Source organism: Hirundo rustica, chromosome 4 (genome assembly GCF_015227805.2).
Source record: "Hirundo rustica isolate bHirRus1 chromosome 4, bHirRus1.pri.v3, whole genome shotgun sequence".
Classification (NCBI taxonomy): domain Eukaryota; kingdom Metazoa; phylum Chordata; class Aves; order Passeriformes; family Hirundinidae; genus Hirundo; species Hirundo rustica.
This window is the reverse complement of record NC_053453.1, coordinates 448200-471704: the sequence shown is the minus strand read 5'-3', so window position 1 is coordinate 471704 and position 23505 is coordinate 448200. Positions and strand designations below refer to the sequence as shown.

Below are 23505 nucleotides of genomic sequence, written 5' to 3'. Positions count from 1 at the left end.
GGCTGGAGATGGAATGTGGGGCTGGAGACAGAATGGGGCTGCAGGTGGGATGTGGGGCCTGCAGGGATGTGGGGCTGGAGATGGGATGGGGCTGCAGGGATGTGGGGCTGGAGATGGAATGTGGGTCTAATATCCTGACCGAGGAGGCAGTTCCAGTTTGAGAGGTGGAATTCCAGTCTGTGTCCCAGTGGGAGCACTCGTGCAGCTCCGGGAGGATCCATATCCGTGTGGGGTTATCAGAACCAACCAGAAACCCCAAACAGCCCCGCCTGCCCCGAACCAGCCCCAGTTTCTGCTGGATTGTCAGCCCAAGGAGTTGGACACATCCTTGTTAAGGATTTGACCCCGAATTCCTGGGAATGCTGCAGGGCAGAGCAGCACACCTGACACACTGGGGAAGGATGGATGGGGCACAGGACAGAATTCCCGGGATGGGAAGGGAGGGAAGGGAGCGTGTCCTGCCCCGGAGCCGGGGGTGAGGAGGGACTGAGGCGGCAGCTGGGGACTTGCTGGGGTGTCCTGGGTGCACGGACCTGTCCCAGCCCGGGCTGTGGGATTTGCAGCTCTTCTGCCAGATGGAGACTGCCAGGCTCCAAGTAAATCCCGGGATTTGCCGGCGTTTCCCAGCTGAGACGGGGCTGGAGGTGGCGCTGGGATGGGGACAGGGGAGGGAGCATGGGTGGGCTCAGCCCCGGACAGGGACCCCCAGGAGGGGACAGGACCCTCCTGGCACAGAGCAGGGGCATGGATTCATGGAATGGTTGGGTGGGAAGAGACCCCAGTGCCACCCGTGCCATGGCAGGGACACCTCCCACTGTCCCCAAGCCAGCCCCAGTGTCCAGCCTGGCCTGGGGCACTGCCAGGGATCCAGGGAATGATCCACAGCTGCTCTGGCAATTCCAGCCCCTCCCCACCCTCCCAGGGAGCTGGAACTCCAAAAAAAGCCAGGTAATGGGGGAAGGGGACTCGGGGTGTGCTGAGGGCTGGGTGACGTTGTTCAGGCACGGGGGGAGCTCACCTGGGTGTGTTTGTACCTGTGAGGAGCTCACCTGAGTGCAGCTGCTCCAGCTGCCCCCCACGTGCAGCTCCTGTGCTCCGTGGGGTGTTTTTAATTGAATCATGGAATTGTTTGGGGTGGGAAATCTCAGAGCCCATCAAATCCAACCGTTCCCAGTGCTGCCAAGGCCACTGACCCTGTCCCCAAGTGCCACATCCACATGGATTTTAAATCCTTCCAGTGATGGGCACTGCAAATCTCCCTGGGCAGTTCCAGTGCCTGAGCTCCCTTTCCATGGGGAAATTCCTGCTGCTGTCCCCCCTGAGCTCCCCTGGGCCAGCCTGAGGCCGTTCCCTCTGCTCCTGTCCCTGTTCCCTGCGAGCACAGCTCGACCCCCCCGGCTGTCCCCTCCTGTCAGGGACTTGTGCAGAGCCACAAGGTTCCTCCTGATCCCCCTTTTCTCCAGGCTCAGCCCCTTCCCCGCTCCCTCAGCCCCTCCTGGGGCTCCATTCCCTTCCCAGCTCCCTCAGCCCCTCCTGGGGCTCCATTCCCTTCCCAGCTCCCTCAGCCCCTCCTGGGGCTCCATTCCCTTCCCAGCTCCCTCAGCCCCTCCTGGGGCTCCATTCCCTTCCCAGCTCCCTCAGCCTCTCCTGGGGCTCCATTCCCTTCCCAGCTCCCTCAGCCCCTCCTGGGGCTCCATTCCCTTCCCAGCTCCCTCAGCCTCTCCTGGGGCTCCATTCCCTTCCCAGCTCCCTCAGCCCCTCCTGGGGCTCCATTCCCTTCCCAGCTCCCTCAGCCTCTCCTGGGGCTCCATTCCCTTCCCAGCTCCCTCAGCCCCTCCTGGGCCTCCATTCCCTTCCCAGCTCCCTCAGCCCCTCCTGGGGCTCCATTCCCTTCCCAGCTCCCTCAGCCTCTCCTGGGGCTCCATTCCCTTCCCAGCTCCCTCAGCCCCTCCTGGGGCTCCATTCCCTTCCCAGCTCCCTCAGCCTCTCCTGGGGCTCCATTCCCTTCCCAGCTCCCTCAGCCCCTCCTGGGGCTCCATTCCCTTCCCAGCTCCCTGGCAGTGTCCAGGAGGTTCTGCTGCCCCAGACTCAGGAAGGATCCAGGCCCTTGAAGGTGCCAAATTCCGTTTAGGGAACATTCCTGCAGCACCAGGTGCCAATGCTGGGAGCAGAGCCGAGGCTTTGGCACAGAGGAATTCCCGGGATAACCTGGGATAAATCCTCCTGAGCCATTCAAAGCGTGTCTGAGGGACAGTGGCAGTGTCACCAGTCAGGCTGGCAGAGTTGGGAATGTTCCCCTGGAGAGGAGATGGATCCAGGGAAAGCTTCCAGCACATTCCAGGGCCTAAAGGGGCTCCAGGGGAGCTGCAGAGGGGCTGGGGACAAGGCCTGGAGGGACAGGACACAGGGAATGGCTTCCCTCTTGTAGCTGTCCCAGTCTCTGTCCCTGAAATAATTTCAGTGGGATTATTGCACATTATTTTCCTTGGCTCTGCTGCCACATCCCAGCCAATGAGGGCTTTGGGGTTCATGGAATTTTCCAAGTGCTGGGGTGGCTTGGAAGGGAGTGCCAGAAAAAGGGGGACAAGGTGGGAATGTCACCGTGCACCACCCCAAAAGCAAAATCCCATCTCCTGTTCCTGGCTTTGGGCAAAAGGAGGATGAGGAAGGAGCTCTGGAGGAGGGGGCAGGGTCAGAAGCTGCTCGCAGCTCTTGGATCTTTTCCCAGGAATGTTTGATGGAAAGTGTGGACTCTTCTCCCTGGGTCTGGAGCGAGGGACAGGGACGTGCTGGGCTCATCCCAACTGCAGTGTGGGATGGGTGGGAAGGAGGGAATGTGGATGTGGTGGGCTCATCCCAGTTCCTGCTCCTGTTTGGGAAGGAGGGAATGGGGAGGTGCTGGGCTCATCCCAGTTCCTGCTCCCTTTTGGGAAGGAGGGAATGGGGAGGTGCTGGGCTCATCCCAGCTCCTGCTCCTGTTTGGGAAGGAGGGAATGTGGATGTGGTGGGCTCATCCCAGTTCCTGCTCCTGTTTGGGAAGGAGGGAATGGGGAGATGCTGGGCTCATCCCAGTTCCTGCTCCTGTTTGGGAAGGAGGGAATGTGGATGTGGTGGGCTCATCCCAATTCCTGCTCCAGTGTGGAAAGGAGGGAATGGGGAGATGCTGGGCTCATCCCAATTCCTGCTCCCGTTTGGGAAGGAGGGAATGGGGAGATGCTGGGCTCATCCCAGTTCCTGCTCCAGTGTGGGAAGGAGGGAATGGGGATGTGGTGGGCTCATCCCAGCTCCTGCTCCCTTTTGGGAAGGAGGGAATGTGGAAGTGCTGGGCTCATCCCAATTCCTGCTCCAGTGTGGAAAGGAGGGAATGTGGAGGTGCTGGGCTCATCCCAGCTCCTGCTCCCATTTGGGAAGGAGGGAATGGGGAGATGCTGGTGTCATCCCAATTCCTGCTCCAGTGTGGAAAGGAGGGAATGTGGAGGTGCTGGGCTCATCCCAGCTCCTGCTCCCTTTTGGGAAGGAGGGAATGGGGAGGTGCTGGGCCCATCCAGTGCAGTTCCAGTGCTCCTCGTCTCACTCTGGACAGATTCGAGTCCTATTTGGGGCATTTTTCCCACTTTCCTGAAGCAGATTTTCCCATCAGGAGCCTCTGTGTCCTCCCTCCCTGCGGTGTGCCCCCAGAGCTCCTGGGCACGGGGCTGTCCCTCTGTCCCCAGCCCCATCACCCCGGAATCCTCTCGGCATTGCTGTTTTCCCAGAGCCTTTGGGGATCAGTGGCGGGTTCCCGTTCCCCGTGTGCTCACACCAGGATTTCCCCGTGTTTCCAGCAGGCCTGGGATGTGTCTGTGGGATTTATCCCAGGATTTATCCCGGGATTTGTCCCAGCCCCGTGTGCCCACGCAGGGATTATCCCGAGGGCCTGCCTGGCGCTGGGAATGTCGCTTCTGCTCTGGGATGGGGTCCCGTCCTTCCTCCCCCGAGCTCTGTGCTTCCAAAACAGCCTTAATCCTTAATCCATGTCCAAGTTTGGAATGCTCACGGCGTGTTTGCCCGATTTGCCGGTGGTTTTTGGGGGTTTTTGGGTGGTTTTTTCCTGGGACTGGTGTGTCTGGAACCAGCTGTGCCGCTGAAATCCCCGGGGGGACGGGGTCAGCACGGACATCACACAATATTCCTGCGAATCCAAGTGGGACAGGAAACTGACATTGGAGAAAATGTTTGAATTTTTGGCGTTTCTGTTGAATTTAGCGTTAATTCTCCTTTTTTTTTTTTTTTTTTTTGGTATTTTTCAATAGTTTGTTGCTCGTTTTTCCCTGACCTTTGCTCCATGTCTGACTCGGTTTTACCGCTCGTGTGTCGTCTCGGTGGTTTGGGGCTGTTTATTTTATTCTTGAACTCTTTCAGGGTGATTTTTTTTTTGTTGTTTTCTCCAGCTTGGTAAATACCAAGATGTTTTTCCTGCATTTGGTTGAACGGGGGGTCAGTCACTCATTGAGGGTTTGGAAGGACCTAAACCTACGCCAGAGATGGGATTTATTGGAGTCAGATTCCGAGTGGTTTTGTTTTTCTTTGCTGGGAAGTCAGGGCTTTGCTGTGGGGGAAGTGAAGCTGTTTGGGGCAGAGGGGAGGCTGTGGCCGAGCACCTGGGACAGTGGCAGGTGTCCCTGCCATGGCAGGGGTGGCACCGCTGGGCTCTGAGCTCCCTTCCCACCCAAACCGCCCCAGGATCCCCAGATCCTCGTTCCTTCTGGCAGAGCAGCAGCAGAGATGAACGTTTGCTGCCTCAGGTCCGAGCTGTCGTTCCAAGGCTGGGAAGCTGCACGTGTGGAATGTGCCAGGCACATCCCTGAGGAGCGCTCCTGCCCCAGCTGGATTCTCCTCCGCAGGATGGGGAACTCGTCTTCCTCAGAGCCAAAGTCAAACAAGGATTTCAGCTGAGTTCTTTTGGGAAATGGGCGATTTTAGGCTGGAGGAGCTCCCTGAGTCCCATGGAAGCCCTTCCCACCTTGTCCTGTGCTCCCCAGCATCCCTTCCAGGGCGGCTCCCAGGGTGTGAGGGCCCAGCCCTGCCCGGCTCTGTTGGCTTTGGGCGGAGGAGCAGAGCTGTGTTTCCTTCTGGGAAGGATCCCGAGGAGCTGCATTTCCCAGCCCTTCCCATCAAACAGAGCCTCTGTCCCTGGCTGAGCTGTGGGTGTGCCTCGGGGTCATGGAATCCTGGAGTGGTTTGGGTTAAAGGGAGCCCAGAGCCCCCCAGTGCCACCCGTGCCATGGCAGGGACACCTCCCACTGTCCCCAGCCCAGCCCCAGTGTCCAGCCTGGCCTGGGGCACTGCCAGGGATCCAGGGGATGAGCCACAGCTGCTCTGGCAATCCCAGCCCAGGCAGCAATTCCTGATTCCCAAGGTCCCATCCAGCGCTGCCCTCTGGCACTGGGAGCCATTCCCCGTGTCCTGTCCCCAGCCCCTCTCTACTTGGCAAACTCTATTCTCCAGGAAATTCCACTAAAATGGGGAATTTCGAGTCATGTTTTGTATTGATTCCTTCCCAATATCCCATCTAAATGTCCCCTGCTCAGCTCAGACCCCTGGGATAAGCCAGGCCCTGTGTCCTGCTGACCTCCAGGAGCTGGCCTGGAGTCGCTGGTCCCGGTCTGGCACAGCCGGACCCCAGCAGGGCTGGGAGCAGCTCCAGGGACGGGTCTGCGGGAGGCACCTGGGATCCTGGGACATCCTGAGCTGCAAGGGACCACAGGGATCGTGGATCCAGCTGCTGGCCCTGCACAGACCCCCCAACAATCCCAGCCTGGCGTCCCTGGGAGCTCCTGGAGCTCTGCGGCCGTGCCCATTCCCTGGGGAGCCTGGGCAGTGCCAGCACCCGCTGGGGAAGAATTACTCGGCTCTGTGACCTTGGGACTGATCCCAGCCTGGCCCAGACTTCCCAGAAGATCCATGTGTGGGGATGAGGTGGGTTTGGGGGCCCTGGGTGTCCGTGGGGAGCAGTAGCAGGAGCTGCTGGGAATGCGCTAATCCCGGTAAATCTCCCGGCCGGGCTCGGAGCTGGCAGCGCTCCCCGGAGCTTCCATTCCCATCTCCCGGCTCGTTCCCGAGGATTAGAGGTGAGGAGCTGCTCCGGGTCACTGGGGCAGGGCTGGGGCCGTGGCTGGGCTCGTGTGCTGCGGGGTTTGGGGGAGCAGGGGTTGGCGTTCCTCTGCAGGCCGCGGGGTCAGGCTGAGCCGCAGCTGCTGCTGCTCCATGAAGCTGTACCTGCTTCAGGAAAATCCCTGCTTCTCTGGGAAGGGCCGATGAGGAAGCTGAGGGCTGCAGGGCAGGGCCATTTCCCTGTCCCAGAGCAGTCTGTGGTTGGTGGGGTTTCAGTTCCCCTCAGCTTCAGCCTCTTCCTCCTCCTACACCCTCCGCTGTTCCCGCTGCCCCAGCAGAGTCAGATCCCTGCTGAGGACCCTCCCTCCTGGAGGGGATTCCCTTCTGCAGCTCAGATCCTGTGAGGAGCACCTGAGGGAGCTGGAACAGGGGATGGAGCCCCAGGAGGGGCTGAGGGAGCTGGGAAGGGAATGGAGCCCCAGGAGGGGCTGAGGGAGCTGGGAAGGGAATGGAGCCCCAGGAGAGGCTGAGGGAGCTGGGAAGGGAATGGAGCCCCAGGAGGGGCTGAGGGAGCTGGGAAGGGAATGGAGCCCCAGGAGGGGCTGAGGGAGCTGGGAAGGGAATGGAGCCCCAGGAGGGGCTGAGGGAGCTGGGAAGGGGCTGAGCCTGGAGAAAAGGGGGATCAGGGGGAACCTTGTGGCTCTGCACAAGTCCCTGACAGGAGGGGACAGCCGGGGGGGGTCGGGCTGTGCTCCCAGGGAACAGGGACAGGAGCAGAGGGAACGGCCTCAGCCTGGCCCAAGGGAGGTTTAGATTGGATTTTAGGGAAAATTCCCCCATGGAAAGGGTGGTCAGGCATTGCAATGAGCTGCCCAGGGAGGTTTGGAGTGCCCACCCTTTGAGGGATTTAAAATCCATGCAAATGTGGCACTTGGGGACATGGCAGTGGCGTTCTCAGGGAATTCTCCAACTTCCCGTGCCGTGCCCTGGCGGCAGCTCCAGCCCTGCAGCCGCCGCCTGCGTGGGACACGGGGAACAAAAGCTCCTTCTGCCCCTGTGGGAGGTGTTGATGCTGGCAGAGGCTGGGTGGAAGTGATCCCTGCAGGGTCGAGACAAACTGAGGCAGGGCTTGGATGGTTCCCCGCGCCCTGGCAGGACGGAGCAGGGAGGGACGTGGGCACCCACGTGTGCTCCGTGAGGAGCAGCCCCGCCTGGGGTTTGGGGTTTGGGGTTTGGGGTTTCCCTCCGTCCTTGGCTGCTCTGCAGGGATTGCCCGGCACGGCCGGGACCGGGGCTGGCACTGAGACCTTTTGTCCTGGAGCTTGGAGCTGCGCTGTGCCTGTGGCTGGGTCCTGTCCCACTGTCCCCCTGTGTCCCTTTGCCAGCTGGGAGCAGCTGTGCCCTGGAGCCAGGCTGGGAGAGCTGGGAATGCCCAGCCTGGAGAAGAGATGGATCCAGGGGGAGCTCCGAGCCCCAGGCAGGGCCTAAAGGGGCTCCAGGAGAGCTGCAGAGGGGCTGGGGACAGGGAATGGAGGGACAGGACACAGGGAATGGCTCCCAGTGCCAGAGGGCAGCGCTGGATGGGAGCTTGGGAATCAGGAATTGCTGCCTGGGCTGGGATTGCCAGAGCAGCTGTGGATCATTCCCTGGATCCCTGGCAGTGCCCCAGGCCAGGCTGGACACTGGGGCTGGGGTGGGGACAGTGGGAGGTGTCCCTGCCATGGCACGGGTGGCACTGGAGGAGCTTTGAGGTCCCTTCTATCCCAAACCTTTTCGTAATTCCCACATATTTTTCCCACAGGGCAGGAGGGGCCATGGGAGCAGCTGGGGCTGTTTTTAGGCCGTGGGTAAACGTTGGCAGCCCCATAATTATCACCCGGGGTGCCAGTGGAGCTGGGAACGGCTCCCCAGGGAAGCAGCTGGAATTTGGCATCAGGTAAAAATAGCAGAGGTTCATCCCCAAAACGCTTTTAGCAGCTCTGGCCACAGGATCACGGCACTCCTGATGGACACTGGGATCCTCCTCCCAGGGGAACTGAACCACAGAGCCCACCCAGCTCCAGGTCCTGGAATCCTGGAATGGTTTGGGTTAAAGGGAGCCCAGAGCCCCCCAGTGCCACCCGTGCCATGGCAGGGACACCTCCCACTGTCCCCACCCCAGCCCCAGTGTCCAGCCTGGCCTGGGGCACTGCCAGGGATCCAGGGGATGAGCCACAGCTGCTCTGGCAATCCCAGCCCAGGCAGCAATTCCTGATTCCCAAGCTCCCATCCAGCGCTGCCCTCTGGCACTGGGAGCCATTCCCTGTGTCCTGTCCCTCCATTCCCTGTCCCCAGCCCCTCTGCAGCTCTCCTGGAGCCCCTCCTGGACATTCCCCCCCCAGCCCGGTGTCACTGTCACCTGGCTGAATCCCAGAGGATGTGAGATCCAAAGGGACCTTCAGAGGTCACCTGGGACCCCTTAAAGGAGCTCCTGGGCTCTCACAGCTTCCAGTTTTCCTGGAGGGTTCCTCCAAAGGGACCCCTGGCTCCTGCCCTGTATTGGGTGATGGTGTGAGGGGGTCTGAGGTGGTTTCAGGTGGTTTGAGGGGGTCTGAGGGGGTCTGAGATGGTTTGAGGGGGTCTGAGGGGGTCTGAGATGGTTTGAGGGGGTCTGAGGTGGTTTGAAATGGTTTGATAGGGTCTGAGGTGGTTTGAGGGGGTCTGAGGGGGTTTGAGGGGGTCTGAGATGGTTTGAAATGGTTTGATAGGGTCTGAGGTGGTTTGAGGGGGTCTGAGATGGTTTCAGGTGGTTTGAGGGGGTTTGAGGGGGTCTGAGATGGTTTGAAATGGTTTGATAGGGTCTGAGGTGGTTTGAGGGGGTCTGAGATGGTTTCAGGTGGTTTGAGGGGGTTTGAGGGGGTCTGAGATGGTTTGAAGGGGTCTGAGATGGTTTGAGGGGGTTTGAGGGGGTCTGAGATGGTTTGAGGGGGTCTGAGGTGGTTTGAGGGGGTCTGAGGTGTTGTGGGGCCGTGTTTTCCAGGGATTTCTGGCCGAAGCTCCTGCTGCAGCCGTGGCTCGGGGCGAGCAGCGGCCGTGTCCGTGCTCCGCTGCCAGGAACGCTCCGGGGCCGGCAGCGCTTTCCTGCGCCCGGCTCTCGGAAGCAGGCGGGGTTTTTAAATTTAATTACTTCCTCTTCTGCTTTAATGTTTCCAAAGATAAACACAGCTCTCCCTTGGAACGGGGTCAGGGAACAGCCGGGCTCTAGCCAGGCTGCGCCGAGCGCGCTCCCAGCCCCGGCTGTGCGTGGGATCTCCCGGGATCTGTCCCCTGCCAGGACAGCAGTGGTTCCAGGCCGGGCTGCTCGCTCTTCACCCGCCATTCCCGGGTCTTGGGATCTTCCCTGACCCCTGGGGCACGTGCTGTGTGTGGGCAGGACCCAGGTGCAGGATCTGGGGCGGTGGGAGAGCGGAGAGCCCCACATTCCACGGGCTCCTGGCGTTTCCCAGCCGCGCTCCGTGCCGAGGATTTGCCAGCGTTCCTGATTCCGGGGAGTCTGCGCCCCCAGGTCCTGGCAGGGCCCAGGGGAGATGGCTCTTTCTAACAACATTGGAATTGAGAGGGATGAGGGAGAGCTGCAGAGGGATTAGGAAGAGGTTTGAGGAATAATGGCATCCCGGGACAGGACTGGTGTGAGCCAGGGTGAGTGGGATCAGCGCTGACCCCTCCTTCCCCTGCCTCATTTCAGCTTCCTCCCGACAGCCCTTTGCGGCGGGGCTCATCCAGAGCCTCCCAAACTCCGTAGGGAATGAGAGCCGTGCTCCATGGAGGTGCCGTGCTCCATGGAGGTGCCGTGCTGGCGGTGCCCCGGCTCCCAGGCGCTGCCAGCCCCGGCTGCTGCTCCGGGATGTTGTAACTGGGAGTGAGTGACCCCGGGCCGGAGCGGTTTGGCTCCCGTGGGAAGCGTTCCACGGCTGGATGGAGTTCCTCCAGCCCGGGGTTGCATGCAGACACTTTGCTTCCTCACCCAGCTCCGTGTCCCGGGCTCTGGGTGATCCTTATCTTCCCTGTGTCCAGCAGGTCAAGCACGTCCTCAGACGTCGCCGAGCTGACCATTAAACACGGAATGAGCCGCTTATTCCCGAGTTTTTCCCTTTTTTTTGTAGCTGTACTCGGGACAGGAATTGCTGTTCCGGGTGTGACTTTGTGGAGGCTTTTGCCCTGCATCCCCTCCAAATCCCTTTGGCCAAGCCAGAGGTGTCCCTGTCACCCTGCTCCTGCAGGGCTTCCGGCTGTCTGGGAAGGGCTTCGGCGTTCCCAAGCTTTTTGTTCCACGGGATTGCACTGAAGCATGGAGAGAACCACGGGTGGGATAAAAATTCCTGGGGATTTTGCATTTGCTTGTCCCGTTCTGGGGGGCCACAGCAGCCGTGCCACGAGGGGGGACGTGGCCTTGGGCACATCTGGAGGGGACACTGCGTGTCCAGTAGGATATTCAGGAGGAATATCTCAGTGGAACTGGGGTTTGGATCCCCATCCCTGGAGTGTCCAGGCAATTCCTGGAGGTGGCAGTGGGCTGGTGACAAGGTGGGGGCCAGGTTCAGCTGGCACTCTGTGGTCCCAGAGGGTTCTTCCAGCCTCAGGGATCCCGGGGTTGGCACAGGGAGCCGCCAGCACCTGCCGTTGGTGCTGCTGGGGACGGGGCTGTCCCATGCCATGCTGGTGGCCGCAGTGGGGACGGGGAGCGTGGGCTTTCCTGGCCACCCCCAGCCCCACAAACGGCGCCTTTGTTCCCTCCACAGAAAGGCCATTCTGCGTGGCCCCGGCGGGGACACGTCACACGGAACACAGGCTCCTTTGTCCCCCAGCAGACACTCGGGTGTTGTTCTGGGGGGGCTTGGGATGGGATAACGGGATAAAGGGATAATGGGGTAATGGGATGGCTCATCCCTGTCTGTGCCTCCCTCCTGCTCTTTGGGAGGGGCAGGGCTGGAGTATCCCAGCTCCCCTCTCAGGTGAGGATTCCTGGTGGGAGCAGGGCTGGAGTATCCCAGCTCCCCTCTCAGGTGAGGATTCCTGGTGGGAGCAGGGGTGGAGTATCCCAGCTCCCCTCTCAGGTGAGGATTCCTGGTGGGCGCAGGGGTGGAGTATCCCAGCTCCCCTCTCAGGTGAGGATTCCTGGTGGGCGCAGGGCTGGAGTATCCCAGCTCCCCTCTCAGGTGAGGATTCCTGGTGGGAGCAGGGGTGGAGTATCCCAGCTCCCCTCTCAGGTGAGGATTCCTGGTGGGCGCAGGGGTGGAAGGACGGGCTGGCCGCCCTCAGCTTGGTGTGGCACGTCCGAAAATCGTGGAATGGTTTGGCAGGAAGGGACCTTAAAGCACATCCAGTGCCGTGGCAGGGACACCTCCCTGTTTGGTGCTGCTGCAGGGGTTGATGGCTCCTGCCTCATTCCAAGAGCCCCATCAGCATCCTGCTCCGTGCTGGGATCAGAGCTCCAGGTCCTGGCAGGTCGTGTGGCCTCGTGCCTGCTCTGTCCCTGCATTTCCAGGGCTTTGGAGCACCAAGGATTTTGTGGTGCCTTAAAGCTGCTGAATTTATAAATAATTCCTGCAGCCAGAAGTGCTCAGAAGCCTCAGCTGACGCTTCCAGGCAGGGATGAGGCTGCCTCCGGACCTGGAGGGAATTGGAGAATTATCAGTGGTGTGAAATGAATGTTTCTGGAATGATTTAAGGTATCTGAATTAACTGGGTGTTCCTAAAGCGATACCACGCTCTCTCCTGGCTGGACATCACCTCCAGGTTGGAGCCTGGGGGGGAAAGAGGGCTGGAACAGCCCTGGATCCTGTGGGGAGGACTGGGAATTGTGGAGTGGTTTGGGTGGGAAGGACCTTGTCTCATCCAGTTCCACAGCAGGGACTCTTCCCGCTGTCCCCAGTGTCCAGCCCGGCCTGGGGCACTGCCAGGGCTCCAGGGACAGCCACAGCTGCTCTGGGCATCCACCCTGTGCCAGCTCCAGCCCTGAGCTGTGTTCTCCGAGCTTTGTGTTCCCCTGGGTGATCTCATCCCGAATTTCCGAGGTTCAGGGGTGTGGGAGTCGTGTCCCAGCCTGCAGCAGAGCCCTTCCTTGGGACTGGCCGGAGCAGTGGCCCCACCTTCAGTCACCTGGGAGTGTTGGGTGTGAGGGGTGGGACAGGGCTTCTTCCAGCTCCTTTGCCTCGAATCCCCGTGAAAATTCCCCCTCTGTCACATCCAGCTCCTCAGGAAGGGGCTGGAGGAGCTGCTGCCCTGCCCAGAGCCCGGAGCAGGACCCGGCTGTGGGGCTGGGATGGGCTGGGGCTGCCGTGCTCCAGCTGTGAATCCCCCAGGGATTTTCCAGGGAAGGTGGGCACGTCCTGCAGCGTCTGGGGACACTCCAGGCCCGGGGGACAGAAGCCAGCTCCTCTCGCCCCAGCGTTCAGGGGACAGCGTCAGCAAGGGCCAGCGCTGGTGTGTCCGTGACCCCTGTCCCGCTGTTCCCGGCAGCGTCCCGGCCTGCCAGCGCTCCCAGCCGGCCTCATCCGGTGCCGTGGCTCAGCCCCGTGTTTAACTCGGGCCTTATTTAGGATTTCCTGTATCACAGCAACATCCCGTGACCTTCCCAGCGCGGCCCGGGCGAGGCCGGGCTCCCCCAGGTGTCCCTGCAGGAAGGACGGAGCAGCAGCCGCTGCCTGGAGGCCGAGGGTCACGGCCACACCTGCTTTCCCAGGGCTCTCCAGCTTTCCCAGGGCTCTCCAGCTTTCCCAGGGCTCTCCAGCTTTCCCAGGAATTTCCAGCTTTCCCAGGAATCTCGTCTGGGAGAATGGATGGGGCAGGTCCAGCTCTCCCGGGCAGGGACGCGCCGATGCCCCAGGCTGATACGGAGCTGAATGGTGGGAAGGGGGAAAGCTGGGATCAACAGCTCCAGGAGCAGCTGAGGGAAGTGCTGGGGCTGTCCAGGATTCCCAAATGAGGCCGTTGGTGACAGTCCCTAAAATCAGGAGGTGCCAGCCCGCAGCTGGCTGAAGGGTGGCGGCTCCTGGCTCTGGGAGAGCCCCAGGAATGGAGATTCCCGATGTTCTCAAATCCCAGGAGTGGAGATTCCCGTTGTTCTTAACAGCCCTTGGAAGGACTTTTGTTTGTGTTGAGGATGAGCCTGAGACCTCCCCAGTGCTGGGCTGAGCCCAGTGGGCAGCAGGGGAGGGGGGACCCTGTCCCTGTGCCCAGGTGAGAGGGGACCCTGTCCCTGTGCCCAGGTGAGGGGAGACCCTGTCCCTGTGCCCAGGTGAGGAGGGACCCTGTCCCTGTGCCCAGGTGAGGGGGGACCCTGTCCCTGTGCCCAGGTGAGAGGGGACCCTGTCCCTGTGCCCAGGTGAGGAGGGACCCTGTCCCCGTGCCCAGGTGAGGATGGACCCTGTCCCTGTGCCCAGGTGAGGGGGGACCCTGTCCCTGTGCCCAGGTGAGGAGGGACCCTGTCCCTGTGCCCAGGTGAGGGGGGACCCTGTCCCTGTGCCCAGGTGAGGGGGGACCCTGTCCCTGTGCCCAGGTGAGGCCCCAGCTGCAGAGCTGCCCCAGCCCTGGGGACACGGCAGCAGCACCTGGAGCTGCTGCAGAGCCCAGAGGAGATCCTGGAGCTGCTCCAGGGCTGGAGCCCCTCAGCTCCCAGGGAGCCAGGCTGGGAGAGCTGGGAGAGCCCAGCCTGGAGAAGGGAACGCTCCAGGGAGAGCTTCCAGAACATTCCAGGGCCCAAAGGGGCTCCAGGAGAGCTGCAGAGGGGCTGGGGACAAGGCCTGGAGGGACAGGACACAGGGAATGGCTCCCAGTGCCAGAGGGCAGCGCTGGATGGGAGCTTGGGAATCAGGAATTGCTGCCTGGGCTGGGATTGCCAGAGCAGCTGTGGATCATCCCCTGGATCCCTGGCAGTGCCCCAGGCCAGGCTGGACACTGGGGCTGGGGTGGGGACAGTGGGAGGTGTCCCTGCCATGGCACGGGTGGCACTGGGGGGCTCTGGGGTCCCTTTAACCCAAACCATTCCAGGATTTTGTGATTTTGTATCCGTTATCCCTGAGGATATCCCAGCACAGCCGTGGCAGGGCTGGATGTGGAGGGCACAGCTTGCAGCCGTCGGAGCCGTAATCCTGGCCTGGGGATCTCAAGGGATTTTCCTGTCTGGAACTTGAGCCGAGCCCGTGGCACAGGGAGGGAGCAGCCTTTGCCCAGGGCTGGGAGCACTCGGTGACAGAGCAGGGACAGTGTGACAGAGCAGGGACGGTGTGACAGAGCAGGGACAGTGTGACAGAGCAGGGGCAGTGTGACAGAGCAGGGACAGTGTGACAGAGCAGGGACAGTGTGACAGAGCAGGGACGGTGTGACAGAGCAGGGACAGTGTGACAGAGCAGGGGCAGTGTGACAGAGCAGGGACAGTGTGACAGAGCAGGGCTGTGTGACAGAGCAGGGCTGTGTGACAGAGCAGGGACGGTGTGACAGAGCAGGGACAGTGTGACAGAGCAGGGACAGTGTGACAGAGCAGGGACAGTGTGACAGAGCAGGGACGGTGTGACAGAGCGGGGCTGTGGTGACAGAGCAGGGCAGTGTGACAGAGCAGGGACGTGGGGACAGAGCAGGGGCAGTGTGACAGAGCAGGGCTGTGTGACAGAGCAGGGGCAGTGTGACAGAGCAGGACAGTGTGACAGAGCAGGGGCAGTGTGACAGAGCAGGGCTGTGTGACAGAGCAGGGGCAGTGTGACAGTGCAGGGACAGTGTGACAGAGCAGGGGCTGTGTGACAGAGCAGGGCTGTGTGACAGAGCAGGGGCAGTGTGACAGAGCAGGGACGTGGTGACAGGGCAGGGACGGTGTGACAGAGCAGGGACAGTGTGACAGAGCAGGGACAGTGTGACAGAGCAGGGACGGTGTGACAGAGCAGGGGCTGTGTGACAGAGCAGGGACAGTGTGACAGAGCAGGGACGGTGTGACAGAGCAGGGCTGTGTGACAGAGCAGGGACGGTGTGACAGAGCAGGGCTGTGGTGACAGAGCAGGGGCAGTGTGACAGAGCAGGGCTGTGTGACAGAGCAGGGGCAGTGTGACAGTGCAGGGACAGTGTGACAGAGCAGGGCTGTGTGACAGAGCAGGGACGGTGTGACAGAGCAGGGACGTGGGGACAGAGCAGGGGCTGTGTGACAGAGCAGGGACGTGGTGACAGAGCAGGGCAGTGTGACAGAGCAGGGACGGTGTGACAGAGCAGGGGCAGTGTGACAGTGCAGGGACAGTGTGACAGAGCAGGGGCTGTGTGACAGAGCAGGGGCTGTGTGACAGAGCAGGGACGTGGGGACAGAGCAGGCACGGTGTGACAGAGCAGGGCTGTGTGACAGAGCAGGGATGGTGTGACAGAGCAGGGCTGTGGTGACAGAGCAGGGACGTGGTGTCGCAGCACGCAGCCTGGCAGGATCTGCTTGACCCAATCCCTGTTAGCCCAGTCCCCGTGGACGTTCGGTGCCCAGTTTGGCTCCAGCCTTTCCATTTCGGGCCCGTGGCTATAAATGGCCCCTTCCCCTGCCCTGCTCCTGCTAAATCCAGCTGTGGCTGCCGGGCGGTGAGCGGGACCCTGGGGACACGTCTGGTTTCCCAAAATATCCCTTCCCTGGTGCTCCTCCTGCTCTCCCAGCCCCATCCCGTGGCCAGCACCCGGCTCCCGGGGTGGGAGAGGCCCCGGGTGGTCCCTGGAAATGCGATAATCCCTCAGCAGCTCTGGAAGGGGCTGGAATTTGCCCCTCTCCCCATCACGGGGCTGCCTGCCTTCGTGGCTGGGCCAGAATCCTTTGGGATTTGTGATTCCCAGCCGGATCCAGGAGCGGCTCTGTCTCTGGAAGGACGTGGGAGCCCTTCCCAGCCTGGCAGGGTCTGTGCCAGGAGCGCTCGGTGCCGCTGGCACCTCGGGCTGCTCTCGCAGTGCCCACCTGCCCTCTGAGCCTTTTCCAGGCTCTCCGGGCCAGCTCGGGTGGGAAACAGCAGGATTTGGGGTCTGGAATGGGGCGGGCTGTGGGGCACGTGAGGGTTTGGAGCGCTCCCTGTGCTCCATAAAACCCCGGGGAAGCAGGAGCTGTCGGGAGCCCTAAAGCAAACCCTGGGCAGGGCTGTTTGGGAAAGGCCGGTGGGGAGATGAGGAGCAGGGAATGCAGCTCAGAGTGGGCTCTGTCCGTGTTGGGATCATGGGGAAGGGAATTCTGGATGGAGAGGGATGAGGAGCAGGGAATGCAGCTCAGAGTGGGCTCTGTCCGTGTTGGGATCATGGGGAAGGGAATTCTGGATGCAGAGGGATGAGGAGCAGGGAATGCAGCTCAGAGTGGGGCTGTGTCCGTGTTGGGATCATGGGGAAGGGAATTCTGGATGGATAGGGATGAGGAGCAGGGTATGCAGCTCAGAGTGGGGCTGTGTCTGTGCTGGGATCATGGGGAAGGGAATTCTGGATGCAGAGGGATGAGGAGCAGGGAATGCAGCTCAGAGTGGGCTCTGTCCGTGTTGGGGTCTCAGTGAAGGGAGTTCTGGATGGAGAGGGAGCGGAGCTGCTGCTCCAGTGCCATTCCCACTTTCAGAGAAGGTTCTGGGAGCATTCGCTCCAGGATTCCTTGGGATCTGCTGGAGTGGGCAGTGGTGCTTGGGCTGTGGGAGGGGCTGGGGTCTCTCCTGTACTGCCCCAGCCACGGAGAGCTGCAGCATCCCGCTGTTCCATCCCGCTGTTCCATCCCGCTGCTGTTCCATCCCGCTGCTGTTCCATCCCGCTGCTGTTCCATCCCGCTGCTGTTCCATCCCGCTGCTGTTCCATCCCGCTGCTGTTCCATCCCGCTGTTCCATCCTAGTGTTCCATCCCGCTGCTGTTCCATCCCGCTGCTGTTCCATCCCGCTGCTGCTCCATCCCGCTGCTGTTCCATCCCAGTGTTATTCCATCCCAGTGTTCCATCCTAGTGTTCCATCCCGCTGCTGCTCCATCCCGCTGCTGCTCCATCCCGCTGCTGTTCCATCCCGCTGCTGTTCCATCCCAGTGTTATTCCATCCCAGTGTTCCATCCTAGTGTTCCATCCCGCTGCTGTTCCATCCCGCTGCTGTTCCATCCCAGTGTTCCATCCTAGTGTTCCATCCCGCTGCTGTTCCATCCTGCTGCTGCTCCATCCCGCTGCTGTTCCATCCCGCTGCTGTTCCATCCCAGTGTTATTCCATCCCAGTGTTCCATCCCACTGTTCCATCCCGCTGTTCCATCCCGCTGCTGTTCCATCCCAGTGTTATTCCATCCCAGTGTTCCATCCTAGTGTTCCATCCCGCTGCTGTTCCATCCCGCTGTTGTTCCATCCCGCTGCTGTTCCATCCCGCTGCTGTTCCATCCCGCTGCTGTTCCATCCCGCTGCTGTTCCATCCCGCTGTTCCATCCCGCTGTTGTTCCATCCTCCTGTTGTTCCATCCCGCTGCTGTTCCATCCTCCTGCTGTTCCATCCCACTGCTGTTCCATCCCACTGCTGTTCCATCCCACTGTTCCATCCCACTGTTCCATCCCCCTGTTCCATCCCACTGTTCCATCCCGCTGTTGTTCCATCCCACTGTTCCATCCCCCTGTTGTTCCATCCCGCTGTTCCATCCCCCTGCTGTTCCATCCCGCTGTTCCATCCCGCTGTTCCATCCCCCTGCTGTTCCATCCCGCTGCTGTTCCATCCTCCTGCTGTTCCATCCCGCTGCTGTTCCATCCCACTGTTCCATCCCCCTGTTGTTCCATCCCGCTGTTCCATCCCCCTGCTGTTCCATCCCCCTGTTCCAGCCCGCCATTCCCGGTGGCCGGGGGTCCCTGCTGCCCTCTGATCCCGTCTTGTCTCCGCAGGGAGCGGGGATGGACAGGGACAGATCCTGCAGCGCTTCCCGGAGAAGGACTGGGAGGACAACCCCTTCCCACAGGGCATCGAGCTGGTGAGTGCTGGGGACCCGCGGGTGACACCGGGGGTGACACCGGGGGTGACACCGGGGGTGGCACGTCCCTGTGAGGGAGCGCTCCCACCTGCCCTGGGTGCATCTCCAGCTCCAGAGCTCTGCAGGAAGGGTGGGATCCGGCATGCCGGTTCCTTTCCCGGCGTCTCTGCGCCCCCTCCTTTTCTGCTGGATGCTGGAATGGCTCCTGGAGGAGCCGTGGATGCAGCCTGAGTGTCCAGAGCCCCCTCAGGGCCTTTCCCGGTGCCCTGCCCCAGGCTGGATCCCAGGGCCAGGGTCGGGATGTCCCCAGCTCTCCGGAGATCCCGAGGCTTTGCAGACCTTTGGGATCAGCTGGGAGCTGGGACATTCCCGGGATGTGGTGCTGTGGGCATCCTCCAGGCCGGCTCCAGCCCATGCAGGCACTGGGACCGTTCCCCTCCCTTCCCAATCCCTCCCGGTGCCTCCAGGGAGCCTGAGGGAGGAGCTGGAGCTGCATTCCCAGTGGAAGGGATGTGCTGGGACAGAGCCCCAGGCTGAGCCCTCTGGAAACTGCTCCATTCCCCCTGGAGTTCACAGAATCACGGATTTCTTTGGGTTGGAAAATCCCTCTGAGCCCGTTGGGTGCCGTCAGCGGTGCCAGGGCCACCACTGCCCTGGGCAGCTGGGCCAGGCATGGACCTGCTCTGAGGTGGGGTCTTGGGAAGGAATTCCTGCCTGGGCTGGGATTCCCAGAGCGGCTGTGGCTGCCCCTGGATCCCTGGAATGTCCAAGGCCAGGCTGGACACTGATTGGGGACAGTGAGAGGTGCCTCTGCCCATCATCACGGGGGTCACTGGGACTGGCAGTGTCCAGCTCCTCTTCCCATCATGTGTCCCTTGAAATTCCAGCTCAATTGGGGACCTTTCTGCGCTGTTTCATCCAAGGCAAACCCACACTTTTTATTTATTTTTATTTTTACTGTTATTTTTATTTTTGCCGTTATTTTTATTTTTACTGTTACTTTTACTGTTATTTTTATTGTTATGGTTATTTTTATTGTTATTTTTAAATTTTATTTTTCATTTTTCTGCTCCGACTTTCCTGGTTGTCTTGCGGGGACTTGGGAACTATCCCAAGCAGGAGCAAAGCTGCTTTCTTTCCCCCAAGGGTCGAGCTGGCCAGCCAAAAAAAATCCCTGGAATTTAAACAATTGGAGCCCTGTGCTGTTGGGAGCCAGGGGTGGCTCCAGGGTTTCCCACAAGCTCTCCCGAGTCCTGGGGGCTGATCCGAAGGCAGCTCTGGGAATCCTGGGGAGCCCATCCCGGGGCTGGGCTGGGGCGCCAGGGCTGCTCCTCCTTGGCAGCTTTTTGGGGCAGCAGCGTTCCCGGGGCGTGCAGGGAGGCGGAATTCACAGCTCCATCCGCGCGCAGCGTCCGGCGGCAGCTCCCAACAGAAATGTCTCGCTTTAAGGGAGGGGGTTCCTCTGGGCACAGGCACGGGATGTGGATAAACCACCCTGGGAATAAATCACCTCTCCCGGCCTGCACGGAGCTGTGCCCTGCCTGCTGGGGGCATTCCCGGGCTGAGGGCCCTCCCAGGGGAGCAGCGGGATCCCGCTGGGAATGGAGATGCCTGGAAATCCAGGGATGCCGTGCTCACTCTCCCTTCTGGATCCTTCCTCAGCTCGGGGCTTTGAGACCTTCCGTGCCGTGATCCCACGGGTCTGCCGGACTCGCTTTGGGATTTTCCAAGTCCTGAGGCAGCTCTGGGATGGTTTTGGCACCTGCTGGGTGTGTCCAGGCCCCCAGTCCTGCTGCACCTCTGCCAGCATTCCGGGACATCCAGAACATTCCAGGGCCTGAAGGGCTCCAGGAGAGCTGCAGAGGGGCTGGGGACAAGGCCTGGAGGGACAGGACACAGGGAATGGCTCCCAGTGCCAGAGGGCAGCGCTGGATGGGAGCTTGGGAATCAGGAATTGCTGCCTGGGCTGGGATTGCCAGAGCAGCTGTGGCTCATCCCCTGGATCCCTGGCAGTGCCCCAGGCCAGGCTGGACACTGGGGCTGGGGTGGGGACAGCGGGAGGTGTCCCTGCCATGGCACGGGTGGCACTGGGGCGCTCTGGGGTCCCTTTAACTCCCAAACCATTCCAGCATTCCCTGATCCCTGACCCAGCATCTCCATGTGCTCTGAGCTCCTCATTCCTGCAGGAGATCCCAGGGCTGGGAGCAGTGAGGGGGAATTCCCAGGGACACCGGGACAGTGACACCGGGGCAGTGACACCGGGACAGTGACACCGGGACAGTGACACCAGGACAGGGACACCGGGGCAGTGACGCTGGGACAGTGACGCTGGGACAGTGACACCGGGGCAGTGACACCGGGACAGTGACACCGGGACAGTGACACTGGGACAGTGACACCGGGACAGGGACACCGGGACAGGGACACCGGGACAGTGACACCGGGACAGTGACACCAGGACAGGGACACCGGGGCAGTGACGCTGGGACAGTGACGCTGGGACAGTGACACCGGGACAGTGACACCAGGACAGGGACACTGGGGCAGTGACACCGGGACAGTGACACCGGGACAGGGACACTGGGACAGGGACACTGGGGCAGTGACACTGGGACAGTGACACTGGGACAGGGACACTGGGACAGGGACACTGGGACAGGGACACTGGGGCAGTGACACTGGGACAGTGACACTGGGACAGGGACACTGGGGCAGGGACACCGGGACAGTGACACCGGGACAGTGACACTGGGACAGTGACACTGGGGCAGGGACACCGGGGCAGTGACACCGGGGCAGTGACACCGGGGCAGTGACACCAGGGCAGTGACACCGGGGCAGTGACACCGGGACAGTGACACCGTGTGCTCATCCCGGGTTCTGCTGAGCCAGACTTTCCCCTCTGCTCCTATGGGAGCCAGCAGAAGGGCGTGGGATGGAGAGAGACCCTGGGATGGGGAGAGACCCTGGGATGGGGAGAGACCCTGGGATGGGGAGAGACCCTGGGATGGAGAGAGGCACTGGGATGGAGAGACCCTGGGATGGAGAGACCCTGGGATGGAGAGACCCTGGGATGGGGAGACCCTGGGATGGGGAGAGACCTTGGGATGGAGAGAGACCCTGGGATGGAGAGACCCTGGGATGGAGAGACACTGGGATGGAGAGAGACCCAGGGATGGGGAGAGACCCTGGGATGGAGAGACCCTGGGATGGGGAGAGACCCTGGGATGGGGAGAGACCCTGGGATGGGGAGAGACCCTGGGATGGAGAGAGGCACTGGGATGGAGAGAGACCCTGGGATGGGGAGAGACCCTGGGATGGAGAGAGACCCTGGGATGGGGAGAGACCTTGGGATGGAGAGACCCTGGGATGGGGAGAGACCCTGGGATGGAGAGACCCTGGGATGGAGAGACCCTGGGATGGAGAGAGACCTTGGGATGGAGAGAGACCCTGGGATAGAGAGTGACCCTGGGATGGAGAGAGGCACTGGGATGGAGAGGCCCCAGATGCCCCTTTGCAGGGACACATAATTTGGGAAGCAGCTCCTGGGGTGTTTTTTCCTCCTGTCCCTCCTGCTGCCATCCTGAGGATCCGGACAAAGCCGAGCTCCTGCTCCGTGGGCTCTTCCCAGGGAGGACAGGAGGATCCGTGGGCACTGCGGGCACGGGGAGTGGTGAACAGCTGGGAGACCCTCAGGTGGAATCCAGCTCGCTTTCCTGGGGAGCTGGAGCTCCTCAGGCCCCGGTGCCCCCTTGTTCTCCTCCCGGGATTTGCTGAATTCCCGAGCGCTCAGCCCTGGAAGGAGCCGGGCCGTCCCACGCCCAGGGAATTTTCCACAGCTCCTCAGCAGCCAAATGCAGGCCTGAGGAAATAAAGGAAACCTCCTGAGACCCGGGAACCCGGGGGAGTCCTCAGCTGGAATGACCTGGGAGGGGCTTTGGGAAGTGCCAGGAGCTGGCGCGGTGACAATGGCACAGCCGGGCCGGTGTCTGTGCCAGGGGAGCGGTGCCACCTCCTGGAGCCGCTCTGGAGCCCGTGGCACACGTGTCCCCTTTCCTTCTGGGCTCTGTGTGCTGCTGGCAGGGGGTGGCTGTGCCACGGTGCCCTGGGGCTGTGCGGAGTTTGGGGTCTCAGTGTGCAGAGTCTGGGATCTCTGTGTCATGAGGCTGTGCAGAGTTTGGGATTTCTCTGTGCAGAGTTTGGGGTCTCTGTGTGCAGAGTTTGGGATCTCTGTGTGCAGAGTTTGGGATTTCTCTGTGCAGAGTTTGGGGTCTCTGTGCGGAGTTTGGGGTCTCTGTGTGCAGAGTTTGGGATTTCTCTGTGCAGAGTTTGGGGTCTCTGTGTGCAGAGTTTGGGGTCTCAGTGTGCAGAGTCTGGGATCTCTGTGTCATGAGGCTGTGCGGAGTTTGGGATCTCTGTGTGCAGAGTTTGGGGTCTTGGCGTGCAGTTTGGGGTCTCTGTGTGCAGAGTTTGGGGTCTCTGTGTGCAGAGTTTGGGATTTCTCTGTGCAGAGTTTGGGGTCTTGGCATGCAGTTTGGGGTCTCTGTGTGCGGAGTTTGGGGTCTCTGTGTGCAGAGTCTGGGATTTCTCTGTGCAGAGTTTGGGATCTCTGTGTGCGGAGTTTGGGGTCTCTGTGTGCAGAGTCTGGGGTCTCTGTGTGCAGAGTTTGGGAACTCTGTGTGCGGAGTTTGGGATCTCTGTGTGCAGAGTTTGGGGTGTCTGTGTGCAGAGTTTGGGGTGTCTGTGTGCAGAGTTTGGGGTGTCTGTGTGCAGAGTTTGGGGTCTCTGTGTGCAGAGTTTGGGATTTCTCTGTGCAGAGTTTGGGGTCTTGGCATGCAGTTTGGGGTCTCTGTGTGCAGAGTTTGGGGTCTCGGTATGCAGAGTCTGGGATTTCTGTGTGCAGAGTCTGGGGTCTCTGTGTGCAGAGTCTGGGACCTCTGTGCCATAGGAGTGTGCGGAGTGTGGGGTCTCTGTGTGCGGAGTTTGGGGTCTTGGTGTGCAGAGTCTGGGATCTCTGTGTCATGAGGCTGTGCAGAGTTTGGGATCTCTGTGTGCAGAGTTTGGGATTTCTCTGTGCAGAGTTTGGGGTCTTGGTGCCATGGGGCTGTGCAGAGTCTGGGGTCTCTGTGTGCAGAGTTTGGGGTATCTGTGTGCAGAGTTTGGGGTCTTGGTGCCATGGGGCTGTGCAGAGTTTGGGGTCCTGGTGTGCAGAGTTTGGGGTCCCGGTGCCATGGGGCTGTGCAGAGTTTGGGGTCTCTGTGTGCAGAGTCTGGGACCTCTGTGCCATAGGAGTGTGCAGAGTTTGGGGTCTCTGTGTGCAGAGTTTGGGGTATCTGTGTGCAGAGTTTGGGGTCTTGGTGCCATGGGGCTGTGCAGAGTTTGGGGTCTCTGTGGGTAGTTTGGGGTCCCGGTGCCATGGGGCTGTGCAGAGTTTGGGGTCTCTGTGTGCAGAGTTTGGGGTCTCTGTGCCATG

General features: G+C 61.1%; 1 protein-coding gene across 6 annotated transcripts in view; it reads left to right on the top strand.

The window, feature by feature from the left end:
- SBF1 (SET binding factor 1) overlaps window positions 1-23505 on the top strand; it is a 77558-nt gene that overhangs the window by 13053 nt on the left and 41000 nt on the right. For all 6 annotated transcript variants that reach the window (XM_040061499.2, XM_058420398.1, XM_040061495.2 and 3 more), the window contains exon 2: window positions 17947-18032. In XM_040061499.2, coding sequence (XP_039917433.1) covers window positions 17947-18032 — 86 coding nt within the window. The remainder of the gene's footprint in view (window positions 1-17946; window positions 18033-23505) is intronic.